This window comes from Scyliorhinus canicula, chromosome 7, assembly GCF_902713615.1.
Source record: "Scyliorhinus canicula chromosome 7, sScyCan1.1, whole genome shotgun sequence".
In the NCBI taxonomy this organism is placed as follows: Eukaryota; Metazoa; Chordata; class Chondrichthyes; order Carcharhiniformes; family Scyliorhinidae; genus Scyliorhinus; species Scyliorhinus canicula.
Window position 1 is genome coordinate 84,559,376 of NC_052152.1, and position 19,894 is coordinate 84,579,269.

The following is a 19,894-nucleotide window of genomic DNA, read 5'->3' on the forward strand; positions in this document are numbered from 1 at the left end:
ACAGAGGAGATTTACAAGAATGTTGCCTGGTATGGAGGGAAGATCATATGAGGAAAGGCTGAAGGACTTGAGGCTGTTTTCATTAGAGAGAAGAAGGTTAAGAGGTGACTTAATTGAGGCATACAAGATGATCAGAGGATTAGATAGGGTGGACAGTGAGAGCCTTTTTCCTCGGATGGTGATGTCCAGCATGAGGGGACATAGCTTTAAATTGAGGGAGATAGATATAGGACAGATGTCAGAGGTAGGTTCTTTACTCAGAGAGTAGTAAGGGCATGGAATGCCCTGCCTGCAACAGTAGTGGACTCGCCAACACTAAACGCATTCAAATGGTCATTGGATAGGCATATGGATGATAAGGGAATAGTGTAGAGGGACTTTATTGGGGTTTCACAGGACGGCGCAACATCGTGGGCCGAAGGGCCTATACTGTGCTGTAATGTTCTATGTGGTACAGTGAAAAGTATTTTTCTGCGAACAGCTCAACAGATCATTAAGTACATAAAAAGAAAAGGAGATAAAAGAAAATACATAATAGGGCAGCACAAGGTACACAATATAACTACATAAGCACCGGCATCGGATGAAGCATACAGGGGTGTAGTGTTAATGAGGTCAGTCCATAAGAAGGTAGTTTAGGAGTCTGGTAACAGCAGAGAAGAAGCTGTTTTTGAGTCTGTTCGTGCGTGTTCTCAGGCTTCTGTATCTCCTGCCTGATGGAAGAAGTTGGAAGAGTGAGTAAGCCGGGTGGGAGGGGTCTTTGATTATGCTGCCCGCTTTCCCCAGGCAGCGGGATGTATAGATGGAGACAATGGATGGGAGACAGATGTGTGTGATGGACTGGGCTGTGTTCACAACTCTCAAATTTTTTGTGGTCCTGGCCGAGCAGTTGCCATACCAGGCTGTGATGCAGCCAGATAGGATGCTTTCTATGGAGCTTCTGTAAAAGTTGGTAAGAGTTAATGTGGACATGCCGAATTTCCTTAGTTTCCTGAGGAAGTATAGGCATTGTTGTGCTTTCTTGGTGGTAGCGCGACGTGGGCGGACCAGGACAAATGTTTGGAGATGTGCACCCCTAGGAATTTGAAACTACTAACCATCTCCACCTTGGCTATTCTGGGCTATTCAACTTGCTACTCTGTGACCAGAAACCTTGTGGAGAATCCAATGGCATCCTGAAACAATGGTCTGGTGCCTGAGTCACTTGAGGGGAGCATGTCACAGATAACCAACGCGGCAGAAATCTCGGCCAAGAATTTCTGGTGTGTCTTAACAAGCTTCAATATAAATTTAACATTACCACCATTTTTGTATTTTACAATCCTTATGGTCTTGGTCTTATCAACCTGTGAAGCTAGTTTTACAAACTTAAGTATGCATTCCACGATCTCTTTGTTCTGCTACTCCTTTTATTTTCTTAATTAAGAGGCCTCCTCATTCTTCCCACCAAACTAAATCACCTCACAGTTTATGTTGAAATTAATTGCACTCTGCAAGCACATTTATGTATTTCTGTATTTTGGTGCAATGCTCCATATTATTCTCTATAACCTCTAGTTTAGTTGGGAATTTTAAGACGACAGTTGTTCCAGAACATTCGGGACACCACTTCCGCTTTTTGCAAATCAGAGAAACTTCCTTCAACTCTTAATCTCGGTTTTCTGCTCGACAGACAAATTTCATATCATTCTGCTACATGTTACATAATTCAGCATGCCCATCAGTTAGCACAGTTGCTTCACAGCTCCTTGGTCCCAGGTTCGATTCATGGCTTGGGTCACTGTCTATGCAGAGTTTGCATGTTCTCCCCGTGTCTGCGTGGGTTTTCTCCGGAGGCTCCGGTTTCTTCCCACAGTCCAAAGATGTGTAGGTTAGGTGGATTGGCCATGATAAATTACCCTTTGTGTCTGATGTACTATCAATTACCACAAAGAGGAGAGTAGTGGAATAATCGAGGCTTTATTGAACAAAGATGTGTGCCTCCTGTAGCTGGAACCAGAATGGCTGCAGCACAGGAGAGCACACACATTTATACGCCACCTATTGGGCGGAGCCAGCAGGCAAGGATTTACCCTTGTACCTCTAATATACGGGAGTGCCATAATACATGTAATATACTACTAGTGGTGACTACCACATTCACCCCCTGTTTAAAAAAAAAAGAGTCCGGCGGGTGTGGTGGAAAATATTAGAAGTTAAGTCTGTCGGGGCCTTGAACTTCCTCTGCAATCGCCTCAGTCCTGGTGGTGATGCAGGCACCGACTTGGTCACCTGTGACCTCCAGGAGCGTGTTGTCCTTGTCTTCGTCACCCCTGAATGGAACCAGTGGGAGGACGGATCCTGCTGAGATGGGGGCTGCGGTGAGGTTCACTGGAGGGAGGATGAGTGGCGCAGGGGTGAAAGAGGCAACCGGGGTGGGGGGGATTCAGCAGGTGTCATGTCCCGGAGGGAGACTGTGTCCTGGCACCTGTCGGGGTGTGCCACGTAGGCGTACTGCGGGTTTGCATGTAAGAGGTGGACTTTTTCGACCACGGGGTCCGACTTATGGGTCCGCACATGCTTCCGAAGGAGGACTGGTCCAGGAACTGTCAGCCATGTTGGGAGCGAGACCCCGGAGGTGGACTTCCTGGGGAAGGCAAACACATGTTCATGAGGGGTCTCGTTAGTCGCAGTGCAGAGGAGCGATCGGATGGAGTTGAGCGCGTCGGGGAGGACCACCTGCCAACAGGAGACCGGGAGATTTTTAGACCACAGGGCCAGCAGGACAGCCTTCCAGATGGCCCCGTTCTCCCTCTCCACCTGCCCGTTTCCCCGGGGGATGTAGCTGGTCATCCTGCTCGAGGCAATGCCCTTGCTGAGCAGGAACTTACGCAGCTCATCGCTCATAAAAGAGGATCCCCGACCGCTGTGGATGTAGGTGGGGAAACCGAACAGAGTGAAGCTGCTGTGCAGGGCTTTAATTACCGTTGGAGAAGTCATATCGGGGCATGGGATAGCAAAAGGGAATTGGGAGTACTCATCAATCACGTTCAGAAAGTACGTGTTGCGGTCGGTGGAGGGGAGGGACCCTTTGAAGTCCACGCTGAGGCTTGAAAAGGGCAGGAGGCCTTCACCAGGTGCGCTCAATCTGGCCGGTAGAAGTGCGGCTTGCACTCTGCGCAGAGCTGGCAGTCTCTGGTGACGGTCCTGACCTCCTCAATGGAGTAGGGCAGGTTGCAGGTCTTGATGAAATGGAAGAACGGGTGACCCCCGGGTGGCAGAGGTCATAGTGGAGAGCCCGGAGTCGGTCCACTTGTGCGCTGGCACATGTACCGTGGGATAGGGCATCAGTGGGCTCGTTGAGCTTCCCCGGGCGATACAAAATCTCAGAATTATAGGTGGAGAGGTCGATCCTCCACCTCAAGATCTTGTCATTATTGATCTTGCCCCACTGTGTATTATTAAACATGAAGGCAAGCGACCGTTGGTCAGTGAGGAGAGTGAATCTCCTGCCGGCCAGGTAATGCCTCCAATGTCTCACAGCTTCCACAATGGGTTGGGCCTCCTTTTCGACAGAGGAGTGCCGAAATTCGGAGGCATGGAGGGTGCAGGAAAAGAAGGCCACGGACCTGCCCGCCTGGTTGAGGGTGGCGGCCAGAGCTACGTCCGATGCATCGCTCTCCACCTGGAAGGGGAGGGACTTGTCGACCGCGTGCATCGTGGCCTTGGCGATGTCTGCCTTGATGTGGTTGAAGGCCTGGCGGGCCTCAGCCGCCAGGGGGAAAACTGTGGAAGGAATGAGTGGGCGGGCCTTGTCCGCATAATTAGGGACCCACTGAGCGTAATAGGAGAAAAACCCCAGGCATGTTTCAGGGCCATGGGGCAATGGGGAAGAGGGAGTTCCATAAGGGGGCGCATGCGGTCGGGGTCGGGCCCGAGGACTCCATTTTCCACGATATAGCCAAAGATGGCTAGGCGGTTGGTGCGGAACATGCATTTCTCCTTCTTGTATGTGAGATTAAGGAGTTTGGCGGTCTGGAGGAATTTTTGGAGGTTCGCGTCGTGGCCCTGCTGATCGTGGCCGCAGATGGTGACGTTATCTGCAGTCCGTACCGGTCAACCATTCGGTCCATCTCTCGCTGGAAGACCGAGACCCCATTAGTTACGCCGAAGGGAACCCTAAGGAAGTGATAGAGGCAGCCATCTGCTTCGAACGCAGTGTAATGGCGATCCTCCAGGCGAATGGGGAGCTACTTCCTTCTGTAAGAGAATCAGAACACCTACCCTCCTCGCAGACAATCTCAATTACGAAAGGGGACAGCATGAATGTCATGTCTTGACAACGAAAGATCTCAAGGGACTGTTTGTGCCAAAACAAAAAGGGGGGAATCCCCGGGGCACCAAGGCTCGGGCCGAGGCCGCCACGGTTTGGGCCGCTGTACCTTAAATTTTTTTGTCATGGCACAGAAGGCAAATGAAGATTTGGAACAGTTCGGGGATGGAGTGCTTCCAGCATCCTATAACAAATGGAATGCTCAAAATAATCCAAACCAACATGCTGAGAAAGGAGAGTTTAGACAGACCAGACCGGTAAATGGGCCATGAATTAATTTACAAATAAACCATTTGGGCCCCTTGGCAACATGTAAGGGGGGGTTTACGAATACCTTTTGGTCATCATTGATATTGAAGCATTCCCTATCAGGATAAACACGGGGTCACCCCCGTCCACATAGCCCATCCTCCACAGTCTAGCGGTATAGTGGAAAGTATGAAACAAACTTTGAAAAACTCTGCCGACCTGTTTTCTGAAGCGGCCCACCCCTGCCGGCACCAGGATTCTCCATTCCGGCAGCTGGCCAATGGGGTCTCCCATTGTGGGCATCCCCATGCCATTGGGAAATCCACGGGCGGAGTGCACTGCCGGCGAAACAGAGGATCCCACCAACAGAGAATCCAATCTACCCAGAGAGTAGCGGCGGCATGGAACGCACTGCCTGTGGAAGTAGTTGAGTCAGAAACATTAGGGACCTTCAAACGGCTATCGGATAGGTACATGGATTATAGTAGAATGATGGGGTGTAGATTAATTTGTTCTTAATCTAGGACAAAAGTTTGGCACAACATCGTGGGCCGAAGGGCCGGTTCTGTGCTGTATTTTTCCATGTTCTATGGTGGCAGGCGGACTTCCAAGTCCACTGTGGAAAAGACTCGATACTGTGCAATCTGATTGACCATGTCAGATATGCGTGGGAGGGGGTACGTGTCGAGCTGCGTGTACCGATTGATGGTCTGACTGTAGTCGAAGACCATTCTGTGCTTCTCCCCAGTCTTCACAACCACCACGGGCTCTCCAGGGGCTGTTGCTGGCCTCAATGATCCCTTCCTGCAGAAGCCGTTGGAACTCTGACCTGATGAAGGTCCTGTCCTGGGCACTGTACCGTCTACTCCTGGTGGCGATGGGTTTCCAATCCAGGGTGAGGTTCGCAAACGGGGGTGGGTCGACCTTAAGGGTCGTGAGGCCGCAGATGGTGAGGGGGGGGTAGGGGTCCGCCAAATTTTAAAGTTAGGCTTTGGAGATGGCACTGAAAATCCAGGCCAAGTAACAGGGCAGCGCAGAGGTGGGTGAGGACGTAGAGCCGGAAGTTGCTGAACTCTACGCCTTGGACGGTGAGGGTCGCGATGTAGTACCCCCAGATTTCCACAGAATAGGATCCGGAGGCCAGGGAGATTTTCTGGGTGATGGGGTGTACCGGGAGGGAGCAGCGCCTTGCTGTAGTGGGGTGGATGAAGCTCTCTGTGCTCCCGGAGTCAAAAAGGCAGGTCATCTCGTGCCCATCGATCTTCACCATCGTCGTCGCAGTCGCGAGCTTGCGGGGCCGGGACTGATCCAGGGTGATAAGAGGCGAGCTGCGGCAGATGCTGAGAGGTCCCAGACTGGTTAGCGGTGGTGGAGATAATAGCGGACGATGAATGGCCAGATGAGCAGAGGTTCTGAGATGCTGTCCAAAATGGCGCCAAAGATGGCGGCGCCCATGGCGGCCGACATCAAAGATGGCAGCGCCCACGGGCCGCACATGGCTTGCGGTGAGAATGATGGTGGCGCCCCTGGGTTGCACGTGGACGGTGTAGGAAGGCTGGGCCTGGAAACAGCGGCGACCGACCGGGCCTGGCAAACAGAAGCGAAGTGTCCTTCTTTCCCCACACCCGTTGCAGGTCGCGCTCCGCGCCGGTAAGCACTGCCTGGGGTGCTTGTTTTGCCCGCAAAAATAACGCTTCGGGGCCCCCCAGAGTTGGCTGGCTGCCGCGTGGCGCAGGCTTGCGGTGAGCTGGAGTCGGTAGCTGGTGGGGCCCACGATGCCCACGAGGGTGCCGCGCGGTTGGGGGCGTAGGCCTGAACATTACAGGAGGCCACTTCTAACGGGTCAGCGAGCTGCCTAGTTCCCGCAAGATCAAGCGTACCTCCTTCCAGTAGCCGTTGGCAGATGTACGCAGACCTCATGCCCGTGATGTATGCGTCTCTAATTAAAAGTTCTGTGTGCTGGACTGCCGAAAGTGCCTGGCAGTCACAGTTCCTACCTAGGATGTGCAGGGCACGCCAAAAATCGTCCCGAGACTCCCCGGGGAGTTGCTGTCTCGTGGCCAGGAGGTGCCTGGCCTATATTTGATTTACTGGTCGAACGTAATGTCCCTTCAGGAGCTCCATCGCTTTGCGGTAGGTGGACGCATCCCAGATTAGGGGAAAAATATCAGGGCTCACCCGTGAATAGAGGATTTGGAACTTCTGCAAGTCTGAGAGTTCCAGCTACAGGAGGCACAAACCACAGTGTCCAATAAACGGTTGTGTTCACTGGGTTACGGGGATAGGTTGGAGGTGTGGGCTTAAGGGTGTGCTCTTGACAAAGGCCGGTACAGACCCCATGGGCCGAATGGCCTCCTTCTGACTGCAATTCTATAACACATTGCACTAATCTACACTGTTTTTCAAAATATTAAGTAAGTGGGCATGGTTAATATGAATGTTTGACTTCCGGTGACGCTGATGTGCTGAGAGGACGCACATGAGGTGACTCTTCTCTGAAGCGGGACAAAAAAAGGCACTTCTGGCTGAATTGTGCCCAAGTTTCAAGGGAAAAAAATCCCTCCACAACTAAAGGAGGGTAACCGAGGAAAGATGCCAGTGAATGGGAGCTCTGAGGGGCTGAAGAGACGGCAGAAGTGGCGGAAAGTGCCACGACTAGTATGCAGACGAGATAGCAGACCCACGAGGCAAAGGGACCCAGCCACCCAGTAGAGAGGGCAGCCAACAACCCGAGCATCAGCCTCCCCCTGCCCCCATCACCTGGAGACGGATGGAAGAATTTCCTGATGAAGGAACTGACCGCCATGGAAGGAGGCAATCAGGATAAAGATCCAGGTGTCGGTCAAGGTGTCGGTACCGGAAGCGACGAATTGACCGGCTGGGGAAAAAATGACAACCCAGGAGAGGATGCTCCTTGACCTGAAAAAGGCCTCAATGGACCAGAGCGACAGAATCGGCGCCCTGGAGGTCGAGGTAAAAAGGTTGGTGGCGGCGGAGGGGAACCTGAGGGGGAAAGTCGACAAAACATCAGGATCATGGGTAAGACATCGACGGCAAAGGCCTGATGGACTACGTCGCCCGAATGAAGGAAAACCTAGTTGGGAGAGACAGCTTCCCCAAATCCCCCGAGCTCGACAGAGCACACAGGTCGCTAGGCCGAAATCCAAGGCTGGGGAACAGCCAAGGTGATTATCACAAAGTTCCACCAATACCAAGATCGTGAGAGGGTCATGCGGTGGCACAGCAGACCATAGCAAACACCTGAGAAGGACATAGAATCAGAATTTACCAGGACATTGGGACAGAGCTAGCTAAACGCAGGGCCGTGTTTAATCAGATGAAATCGGTCCTGTACAAAAACGGGATACGTTTCGATATACTGTTCCCAGCCAGGCTCTGGGTCACATACCAAAAGAAGGACCGTTACTTCAACTCCCCGGAGGAAGCAAATGAGTTTTTCAGAACCAACGGCTGGCACAAGGGACAGACGCGGCAACGATGAGAGTTGTACTGTGCTGCCTCCTTCCGATTATAAAGGGAAGACTTGGTCATAAAAAAGAGTGGGGACTGGGGAAGGCAGGTGATGCTTTAAACAGGGAGAATGGGCAGTCAGTGTCATGAGGAAGGGGCTAGACCAGACCAGGGAGGAAGGGCACCACACTAGCATAAATAGCTAGCATGGGAAGACAGAAAGTGAGGGGCACTGTGGCACAGCTCCCCGGCATGGAGGGAGCGCCTGGTTGGGAGGGAAACACAGGGAAGGTGGAGACAGAAAGGGGGGGGGGGGGGGGGGGGGGGCACAAAATGAACACAAGCGGAAAAATGAACTGGGTATCGTAACGGCCTGGGCAGGGGAGGAACGGGCTGAGGAAATGGGATGACACCAGGAGCAGCCACTTTGGAGGGTCCCTAAACAAAGGGAAGCCCGGACTGCAGGGGCTCACCCACGTGGCATACACATAATTGGCGGCCATGTTGGCTGCTCAATGGACAAACGGAAACCCCGGAGCGCAGGGGCACAGCCTCATGGTGAGAACGGTGACCGTGGCCATTTTGGACGGCCCCCCAACAAAGGGAAACACCAGAGTGCAGGGGCATGTCCACCAGGTAAGTATGATTGATCCCGCAGGAGAGGGGGAACAAAAACCCTCACCGGGATTATCACTTGGAATGTTAGGGGACTTAATGGCACAGTGAAAACATCCAGAGTCTTCACACATCGAAGAAGACTGAAAGCTGGCATAGTCTTCCTACAGGGAACATATCTGAGGAAGGACCAACTGCAGGTAAGAAAGGGCTCTGTGGAGCAGACGTATCACTCATGTTATGGGACGAGGGCGAGGGGTGTGGCCATATTGGTTATTAAGAGGACGGGTTGGGTGACCAGGACAGTTACAGACCAAGGTACAAAGGTTGGTGGTGGCCTAGGGGAACCCGAGGGGAAAAGTCGAGGACCAGTAGAACAGGTCCCGACGACAAAACATCAGGATCGAACCCCAGATCTGGGAAAAGGATGGGCATGGCCAGGGGGTTGGCAACATTCATGGAGCAGATGGGGGCAGTGGACCCATGGCGGTTCCTACACCCCAGTGAGAAGGAATCCTCATTCTTTTCGCCGGTCCACAAGGCATACTCGAGGATAGACTTCTTTGCAGTGGGGAAAGCAGTGCTTCCAGGAATAGTAAGAGCAGAATATTCTGCGAGAGTTATCTCCGACCACGCTCCACATTACATGGATGTGAGGTTGGAGGCGGGCCGTGCTCAGCACCCCCCATGGGGGTTGGACATGTTCCTACTGGTCGATAAGGCGGCACAATAGCACACACTATTGCTTCACAGCGCCAGGGTCCCTGGTTCGATTCAGGATTGGGTCACTGTCTGTGCGGAGTCTGCACGTTCTCCTCGTCCCATATCTGCGTGGGTTTCCTCCGGGTGCTCTGGCTTCCTCCCACAAGTGCCGAAAGACGTGCTGTTAGGTAATTTGGATATTTTGAATTCTTCCTGTGTACCCGAACAGGCGCTGGAGTGTGGCAACTAGGAGCTTTTCACAGTAATTTAATTGCAGTGTTAATGTAAGCCTGCTTGTGACAATAGTAAAGATTATATTATTATTATAATAAGGGCTTCTGCCAAAAAATATCACACGGCACAGGTGAGTAAGTTACAAACAACCAGAACGGGGAAAGTCTCGATTCCACGTTCTGGGAGACACTAAAGGCAGTGATTAGGGGAGAAATTATAGCCTACAAGGCACGAAGAGATAGGGAAGAGAGGGTGGCCATGCAACAGCTGATTGACTCCATCTTGGAGGTCGACAGAAAATACACCGAGGTCACCGGCCGTAGAGTTTCTGATGGAGAGGAAAAAGCTAAGTACTGCCGAGGTTCCTCTTCCTATTGAGATCCATACTGATCTTCATCCCTAAGGCCTATTTCCACAAAGTTGGAAAAATGGCGTGCGTGTGTGTGTGTGTGTGTGAGTGAGAGGGGGGCAAGGGGTGGCGGGGGTAAGGAGGAAAAACTATGGTCCGTTTAGCCTTACCGAACCTACAGTACTACCACTGGGCGGCCACAGCCGAGAGAGTGTGGGGATGTATACAACACCGTTCCCATCCCAATCAAAGCACACATCAGGAAACTAAGGAAATTTGGCATGCCCACACTGACTCTTACCAACTTTTACCATAGAAAGCTTCCTATCTGGCTGGATCACAGCCTGGTATGACAACTGCTCGGCCCAAGATTGCAAGAAACTTCAGACCGCCCAGTCAATCACACGAACCCGCCTCCCATCCATTGGCTCTATCTACACTTCCCGCTGCCTTGGGAAAACGGGCAGCATAATAAAAGACCCCTCCCACCTGGCTTGCTCACTCTTCCAACTTCTTCCATTGGGGAGGAGATAAAAATATCTGAGAACACGCACAAACAGATTCAAAAACAGCTTCTTCCCCGCTGTTACCAGACTCCGAAATAACCCTCTTATGGACTGACCTGATGAATATTACACTCCTGTACGTTCCACCAGATGCCTGTGTCTAGGTAGTTACATAGTGTACCTGGTGTTGCCCTATGTATTTTCTTTTCTTTTCATATACCAAATGATTTGTTTGAGCTGCACGCAGAAAAATACTTTGCACTGAACGTCGGTACACGTGACAATAAACAAACAAACATCCAGCCCAGTGGTGGTAGCCACACTGAAGACATGAAATCAAATGAGGCAACATTTCGGCCTAATCAAGATGTCCTCCATGGTCCCCATCTGTGGCAACCACAAATAACCCGCCGGCCATGCTCGACTCCACCTTTAAAAAGTGGCGACAGGATGGGGGGGGACATTAAGTTAGGGACCTCTACATGGGGGACAGACTCACAACCTTAGATGAACTGGCAGAGGACCTGGACCTACCGATGGGACAGGAACTGAGGCACCTCCAAATTAAACACTTTCTCCGTAAGGAGACGGAAAAGTACCCCAGGGCTCCGAGAGACACGCTCCTAGAGGAGCTATTCAACACGGACACTAGGGGTTGGGGGGGTGGATCAGCATTGTCGTTTTGGCGAGCGTGCGTGGACGTGACTGGTCAAGCTCAATGGCCATGAGCCGTGGAGAAGATCCATAGTCGTTGTCGTCGGCCAAATAGGTGCTGGAAGAACCTTGCGTGCCAGTCCTGGAAGGTGGTGCCCAGGATCCGCACGTGGAGTCGGGATCCCAAGATGGCAGCGCCCAGGACCCGCACGTGGAGTCGGGGCCCCAAGATGGCGGCGCCCAGGACCCGCACGTGGAGTCGGCGCCCCAAGATGGTGGTGCCCAGGACCCGCACGTGGAGTCGGCGCCCCAAGATGGCGGCGCCCAGGGCCCGCACGTGGAGTCGGCGCCCCAAGATGGCGGTGCCTGGGACCCGCACGTGGCGTCCGGGGCCCAAGATGGCGGCACCCGCGGGGCCCTCGTGGTTGCTGGGGGCGGGGTTAGCAGTGCCAGCGGGCCGACCGGAGCGGGGGCCGAGAGGCGGGCAGGCCAGGCGCAGGGACCCGGGGGCGGGGGGGGGAGTTGCGCGGTGCACTGGCAGGGCCCGGAAGGCCCCGGAGGAGAGGGGGAGGTGCGCAGGCTGGGCGCCGGGGCCCGGGGGGAGAGAGTTGCGCGGTGCACTGGGAGGGCCCGGAAGGCCCCGGAGGAGAGGGGGAGGCGCGCAGGCCAGGCGCAGGGGCCCGGCGGCAGGGGGGAGATTGGCACGGCGGATGGCAGTGGGGAAGCGTGCCAGGAGGCCCAGGGCGCTGCAGTGCGGCTGGGGACATAGGCGCGGGCGTGTAAAGCGGTGACCTCCAGGGAGGTGGAGAGAGTCCGTGCCTCAGTTAAGCTGAGGTCGTCTTTCTCCAGCATCCGCTGGCGGATAGCGGGGGCTGCATCCCAGCCATGTAAGCATCTCTGATCAGCAGTTCCATGTGCTCCGTGGCTGAAACTTGGAGTCAGGAGCAATTCCTCCCCAGGACAGCGAGGGCCTGGTAAAATTGGTCTAATGACTCACCGGGGAGCTGTTGTCTGGTGGCCAGCAGATGTCGGGCGAATACTCTGTTGACTGGTTTAAGAAACTGTCCACTCAGCTTGAGTATGGCCGCATCGTAATCTTTCTCTTCCTTGATTATCGCGTAGGCTGCTGTGCCCACGCTGGAGTGGAGGACGTGAAGCTTCTGTGCCATGGTGGGGGGGCTGGTTGCAGACTCCAGGTATCCTTCGAGACATGCCAGCCAATGTTGAAAAATTTCTGAAGCGTTCTGAGTTTGCGGGCTGATGCGGAGGCATTCGGGCTTGATCCGGAACTCCATCTTCAAAAATCTAGCTTATTAAATTGATGAGCCATCAATTGCACGAGAGACGAGTTGCTATACAAAAGTTAGGCTTTAATAAGCTAGAACTTAGCCCTGCGGTTGACTACAATAAAATGGACGACCGCAGGGCGTTCTGACTATTTATACCTCGGTATGGAGGTGTGGTTAACTCAGCCTCTCGACCAATCGGAGAGTAGTCACATGACTGGTCTCAACCAATTGGTCGAGAGGCACATGACCAACCAGGGCCAATGGTAAGCCGGTGTTCTGCACCAATGGCAGACAGCTATACAAATCATACCACCACAGGGAGGAGGGGCAGGACCATGCAGGTCCCCCCCACCCCAACACCAAACAACAAACAATAACAGCCCCCAGCAGGGGAAACGGAACATACCTCCAACAGGGGAAGGGGGAGGGAGACCGCTTGTAAAAACTGTTGTATGTATAGATACGCCAGGTCTGCCAGCCAGTCTGCAGCTTTGGGTGGTGCTGGCTTATACATATCAGACACTTGAGCTGCTACTTTGCAAATAGCATGTGCCTTGCACGTCAAACTGTTATACTGTTAAAGTTGAAAACGGCAATAAAAATAAAAATATTTTTAAAAATAATATGAATGTTTTAGAAATCCATGTCATTTTTGTGAACAATGCAATCTCCCATTTCCCGTCCGAAGTGCCTCAACCAACTTTCCTTCCCACCTTTGCATCAGAAAGAAAAGAAGGGAATATTTTTCCTACCACCCTACAGTCTGTGTATTGCTACACTGCTTCACAGTATAATTTTGATGCTTACCACCAGTGTTCGTCCAATAATTGAATACTTTCCTGCCAGGCGAAGAAGTCGGTCCACCATGTCAACACGGGCTGTACCATTTTCATCAGCTTCTATGTTGCCCAGGTCGCCTACATGTCTAAATGAAATGAACCACAGGGATTTAAACATAAAGAAACATTTTCATACATTATTTATGCATTTTTAGTAAAGTCCTATACCAGCCACAGCTGTTAGTAAAATTAACCCAGGCACCATGACTACTACAAATATACGAATTAGAAGGAGTAGGCCACTCAGCCCGCTCCGCCATTCAATAATATCATGTCTGATCTAATTGTAACCGCAATCCCACATTCCTGCCTACATTTCCACTAGGGCTGCGGCAGGTGGTGAGGGATCCAACAAGAGGAAAAAACATACTTGACCTCATCCTCACTAACCTGCCTGCAGGAGAGTTTTGGTAAGCATGACCACCGTATTGTCCTTGTGGAGACAAAGTCCCATCTTCACATTGAGAATACCCTCCGTCATGTGTGGCACTACCACTGTGATAAATGGGATAGTTTTTGTACAGATCTAGCAACTCAAGACTCGGCATCCATAACACGCTCTGGACCATCAGCAGCAGCAAAATTATACTCAACCATTCTGTCATCCACCCGGCAATGTGGAAAATTACCCAGCTCTGTTCTGTACACAAGAAGAACAATTCCAACCAGGCCAATTACTGCCTCACAAGTCAACTCTCTATCATCTGCAAAATGATGGACAGGGTCATCAACAGTGCTATTAAGTGGCACCCAGCAATAACCAGCGTATTGACGCTCAAATTGGGTTCTGTCAGGGTCACTCGACTCCTGATCTTGTTACAGCCTTGGTTCAAATATGGACAAAAGAGTTCTACTCCACAGAGGAGGTGAGTGTGACTGCCCTTGACATTGAGGCAGCATTTGAGTATGGCATCAAGGATCACTAGAAATGGGAATAAGGGTGAAAATCCTCAGCTGTTTTGAGTCATACCTGGCAAAAAGGAAGAAGGTTGTGGTGGTTAGAGGTCAATCATCTCAGCCCCAGGACATCATGCAGGAATTTCTCAGGGTAGTATCCTATGCCAAAACATCTTCAGCTGCTTCAACAAGGACCTTCTTTCCATCGTAAGTTTAGAAATGGGATGTTTGCTGATGACTGCCCAAGGTGCAGCACCATTCGTAACTCCTCAGATACTGAGGCAGTTCATATCTACTTGCAGAAAGGTCTGGACAATATCCAGGCTTGGGCCAACACGTGGCAAGAAACATTTATATCGCTCAGTGCCAGGCAATGATAATCTCCAACAAGAGAAGATCTAACCATCATCCCTCAGCATTCACTAGCATTACGATTGCTGAATCCCCCACAATCAACATCCTGGGCGTGACCACTGACCAGAAACCAAACTGGACTTGCCATACTGCGACTACAAGAGTAGGTCACAGGCTAGGAATCCTGCGGCGAGTAACTGATCACCTGGCTCCCCAAAGCTTGTCCATAAACTACAAGGCACAAGTCAGGAGTGTGATGGTACTTTTTCCCTTTGCCTCAATGAGTGCAGCTCCAACAACACTGAAGAAGTTTGACACCATCCAGGACAAAGCAGCCTGCTTTACTGCTACCCCTTTCACAAATATCCAATCCCTCCTCCACTGACAAATAGTAGCAGTGTGTAGACCATCTACACGATGAACTGCAGGAACTCACCAAGATTCCTAAGACAGTACCTTCCAAAGCACCCGTAACTACCATGCAGGACAAGGGCAGCAGATAGTTGGGAACGCCATCACCTCCAAATCATTCACCATCCTAACTTGGAAGTATATCACTATTCCTTCATTGTCACTGGATTAAAATCCTGAAATCAACTCCCTAACAGCACTGTGAGTGTAACTACACCTCAGCGACTGAAGCGGTTCAAGAAGGCAGCTCATCACCACCTCCTTAATGGAATTAAGGATGGGCAATAAATGCTGGGTGATAGTACACACTGGCTGAGCCAGTGACACCCAGTTCCTCTAAATGATTTCTTAAAAACCTTTCTTCATAAGACAACACTCTCATTCCAGTTATTAGTTTAGTTAACCTTCCCTGAACTGCAACCAACACTTTCCTTAAATAAGGTGACCAATACTACACAGTACTCCAGTTGTGGTCTCACCATTGCCCTGTACAACTGAAACATTACATCCCTACTTGTGTAATTAATTTCCTTTACAATAAATAACATTCTATTAGTTTTCCTACTTACTTGTTGTACCTGCATACTAATACGAGGACTCCAATTGCCCTCTGAATTTCAGACTTTTCCAGTCTCTCATCTGGGGCGGGATTCTCCAATAATGTGGCAGAGTGCCTGCGCCTTTGTGAACGCCGTCGCGTTTCACGATGGCGCGAAACGGCCGCGTGCACGAGCGATTCAGGGCCCGAAAATGGGCTAGCAGCGGAGCCGCACGAAACAATTGTACGCAAAGACTCGAGTGAAGTACAAGAGAGGCTTTATTGCTGTGAGATGCTATTCCTCCGGCGGCAGATGTAGAATAGTATCTCAGTGAAGCTGGCGCATACTTATACACAAGCTCCCGGTGGGCGGAGCTAGCCGGCAGGGGCTTACCGGAGAAACCTGTATTACAGGTACAGCCATACATCCCCCTACTGCAAGCACACATATCTACAGTGGTTGTATCACCACATTCACCCCCTGTAAAAAATGAGTCCGGCGGGGGTGACGTAATACAAAAGGTGATCTATGTACAAAAGGTCCAAACAACAGAAAACCAAGAGTCCATCCGGTTAGCAGGTCACAGGTTGAGCCGAATCGGCGGTCGAACCTTCCGCTGTGATCGGCGTAGCTGTGGTGGCGACGTCGGCACAGGCGGTGTTGGCGACGACTGTGCAGGTACTGGCGGTGTTGGTGCTGGCCAGTGGCGGGGTGACTCCGAGAGCGAGTTGGAATCTTCCGTGTCCTCCAGTATGGGCAGGGGACGAGGGATGGACCCGGTGGGGACGAATACGGGGGCGCCGGGGAAAAGGAGGGTTGTGCGGGGGGGGAAAAGGGCGTGGGATCGGCACCTGAGGGAGCCAGGTCCCGGAGCGAGACTGTGTCCTGGTAGCCATCAGGGAACTCCACGTAGGCATACTGGGGGTTGGCGTGGAGCAGGCGTACTTTGCCCACCAGGGGTTCCACCTTGTGGTGCCTGACATGCCTACGGAGAAGGACTGGGCCTGGAGTCGTGAACCAACTCGGGAGCGACACCCCGGATGTAGACTTCCTAGGGAAGCCAAAAACACGTTCATGGGGTGTACTGTTAGTCGCGGTGCACAGTAGTGACCGAATGGAATGGAGCGCGTCAGGGAGGACCTGCTGAATGAGGATCCCCTGTCACTGTGGATGTAGTCGGGGAAACCGAACAGAGCGAAAATGGAATCCAGGGCCTTGATGACGGTGGCAGACGTCATATCCGGGCATGGGATGGCAAAGGAGAACCTAGAAAATTCATCGACCACACTAAGGATGTAGGTGTTGCGGTCGGTGGAGGGGAGGGGCCCTTTGAAATCTACGCTGAGGCGTTCAAAGGGGCGGGACGCTTTCACCAGGCGTGCGCGATCTGGCCGGTAGAAGTGCGGCTTTCACGCGGCACAGACCTGGCAGTCTCTAGTGACTGTCCGTACTTCCTCGACGGAGTAGGGCAGATTTCGGACTTTGATTAGGTGGTACAAACAAGTGACCCCCGGATGGCAAAGGCTCTCGTGCAAGGCACGGAGCTGGTTCACTTGTGCGCTGGCACATGTACCTCGGGAGAGGACGTCTGGGGCGATACAAGTTCTCGTAGTTATAGGTAGAGAGCTCGATTCTCCACCGCAAGATTTTGTCATTTTTGACCTTGCCCCGCTGCGTGTTGTTGAACCTGAAGGCTACCGACCGTTGGTCAGTGAGGAGAGTGAATCTCCTCCCGGCCAGGTAATGCCTCCAGTGCCGCATCGCTTCTACGATTGCCTGGGCCTCCTTTTCAACAGAGGAGTGTCGAATTTCGGAGGCATGGGGGGTGCGGGAAAAGAATGCCACGGGTCTGCCTGCCTGATTCAGCGTGGCGGCAAGGGCGACATCTGAAGGGTCGCTTTCTACTTGAAAAGGCAGTGTCTCATCTACTGCGTGCATCCCGGCCTTGGCTATGCCAGATCGAATGCGGGCGAAGGCCTGTTGTGCCTCGGCAGTGAGGGGAAAATGAGTGGACTGGGTAAGTGGGTGGGCCTTGTCCGCGTATTGTGGGACCCACTGGGCGTAGTAATAAAATAACTCCAGACAGCGTTTGAGAGTCTTGAGGCAGTGGGGGAGTGGAAGCTCCATGAGGGGGCGCATGCGGTCGTGGTCGGGCCCCAGTAGTCCGTTTTGGACTATGTAGCCGAGGATGGCCAAACGGCCTGTGCGGAACACACACTTCTCCTTGTTATACGTGAGGTTAAGGAGGGATGCAGTGTGGAGGAATTTAGCAAGGTTGACGTCATGGTCCTGCTGGTCATGGCCGCAGATGGTGACATTGTCTAAGTACGGAAAAGTGGCCTGCAGTCCGTACCGGTCAACCATTCGGTCCATTTCGCATTGAAATACCGAGACCCCGTTTGTGACGCCGAAGGGAACCCTAAGAAATTGGTACAGGCGACTGTCCGCCTCAAAGGCAGTGTAGGGACGGTCTGATTTACGGATGGGGAGCTGGTGGTAGGTGGATTTCAGGTCAATTGTGGAGAAGACCCGGTACTGTGCAATCTGATTGACCATATCAGATATGCAAGGGAGGGGGTACACGTCGAGCTGCGTGCACCGGTTGATGGTCTGGCTGTAGTCCACGACCATCCTGTGCTTCTCCCCAGTTTTAACCACTACCACCTGGGCTCTCCAGGGACTGTTGCTGGCCTCGATGATACCCTCCCGAAGCAGCCGCTGGACTTCGGGCCTGATGGAGCGCACGTTGTGGGAGCGGGACAAGATGGCGGCGCCCATGGTACGCACATGGAGGCGGGGGGTGAAGATGGCGGCGGCCATGGTGCGCACGTGGCGGGGGCGGCGAAAGATGGCGGCGCCACTGATCGCACGTGGGGTCGGGGGCAGCGGACGGCAGTACCCATTGTGCGATCGGCTGAGGCGAGGGGGGGAATGCGGGCGCGATAGCGGCAACCATCCGGGACCTTCACACCACTGCAAAGTGGCCTTTCTTGCCACAAGCTTTGCAGGTCGCGGTGCGGGCCGGGCAGCGCTGGCACGGATGCTTATTCTGGCCACAGAAGTAGCATCGGGGACCCCCGGGGTGCGCAGTGCAGTGAGCAGCACAGGCGTAGTGCGCGGGGGCGGCTGCTGGGGGGGCCGGTTGCCCGTTTGCGCGGTGAACAAGGGGTAGGACGGGTGTGCCGAGTAGCTAGCAGGGTAGGATCACGCACTAAGGGAGGCGGCCGCCATTGATAGCGCCGGAGTCTTTGTAGCCGCGAGATCGAGGGCGGCCCCTTCCAGCAGTCGTTGCCGGATGGGGTCCAATTCAATTTCCGTAACAAAGGCATCCCGCATGAGTACGTTTGAATGTTCCGTGGCCGTGAGGGCCTGGCAGTCACATTCTCGTACTAGAGGTATAAGGGCCCTCCAGAAGTCCTCAAACGACTCCCCCGGCTGTTGGACAAGAGTAGAGAGTAGATGTCTCGCAAACAGGGTGTTCGTCGACTGCGCGTAGTTTTCCTTCAGCAGTTCCATGGCCCTGGCGTAGTCAGGCGCAACTCGAATTAGCGGAAAGACGCTCGAGCTTAGTCTTGAGTAGAGGAGCTGTCGTTTTTGAGCCTCCGTCAGGGGAGGGTCCGCTGAAGAGGTGTAGCCTTCGAAGACTGCAAGCCAGTGAACGAAGTCTTTTTGGCGTGGGGCTACTGCGGATCCAGCTGCAGACGGTCAGGTTTGATCCTGATGTCCATGGTGTAAGGAAAATCTCACAGCAATAAATTGTGGCGCTAACAATTGTACGCAAAGACTCGCGTGAAGTACAAGAGAGGCTTTATTGCTGTGAGATGCTCTTCCTCCGGCGGCAGCTGTAGAATAGTATCTCAGTGAAGCTAGCGCATATTTATACACAAGCTCCCTGTGGGCGGAGCTAACCGGCAGGGGCTTACCGGAGAAACCTGTATTACAGGTACGGCCATGCATCCCCCTACTGCAAGCACACATATCTACAGTGGTTGTATCACCACAGGTGGGCGCGGTGCAAAAGCAGCGTCGTCATCGCACGATGCCCGACTGATGCCGTGCACCGTCATTTAAAGTGCACGATCCACGCACAGGACCCAAGACGACGCGATGGCTGAGCCCCGACGAGCCGCTCTCAGGTTCCGCGACACAGACTTGGACACCTTGCTGGATGAGGTGTAAGATCGCAGGGCCATTCTCTGCCAAAGACGTGGGCATCGGCAACCGTCAAGCAGTGTGAGGCACGGCTGGCATGAGGTTGGCACCGCGATCAGTGCTGTGGGGCACAACCCCCGCTCTGCCGACCAGTGTAGGAAGAAGCTCCACGACCTAACAATGGCTGCCAGGGTAAGTGCCCCAAGAGTGACACGCGGGGGGGGGGGGGGGGGGGGGGGGGGGGCATTGGGGGCACGTTGTACCTGACCCACCTGAGCAATACACCCCCCTTGATAGATGCCATGGCGTGGCTCCAACTGT

General features: G+C 53.0%; 1 protein-coding gene across 1 annotated transcript in view; it reads right to left on the reverse strand.

The window, feature by feature from the left end:
* LOC119969095 (superoxide dismutase [Cu-Zn]-like) overlaps nt 1-19,894 on the reverse strand; it is a 115,829-nt gene that overhangs the window by 30,811 nt on the left and 65,124 nt on the right. The window contains exon 4 of the mRNA XM_038802293.1: nt 13,189-13,306. Within this exon, the coding sequence (XP_038658221.1) occupies nt 13,189-13,306 (118 nt within the window). The remainder of the gene's footprint in view (nt 1-13,188; nt 13,307-19,894) is intronic.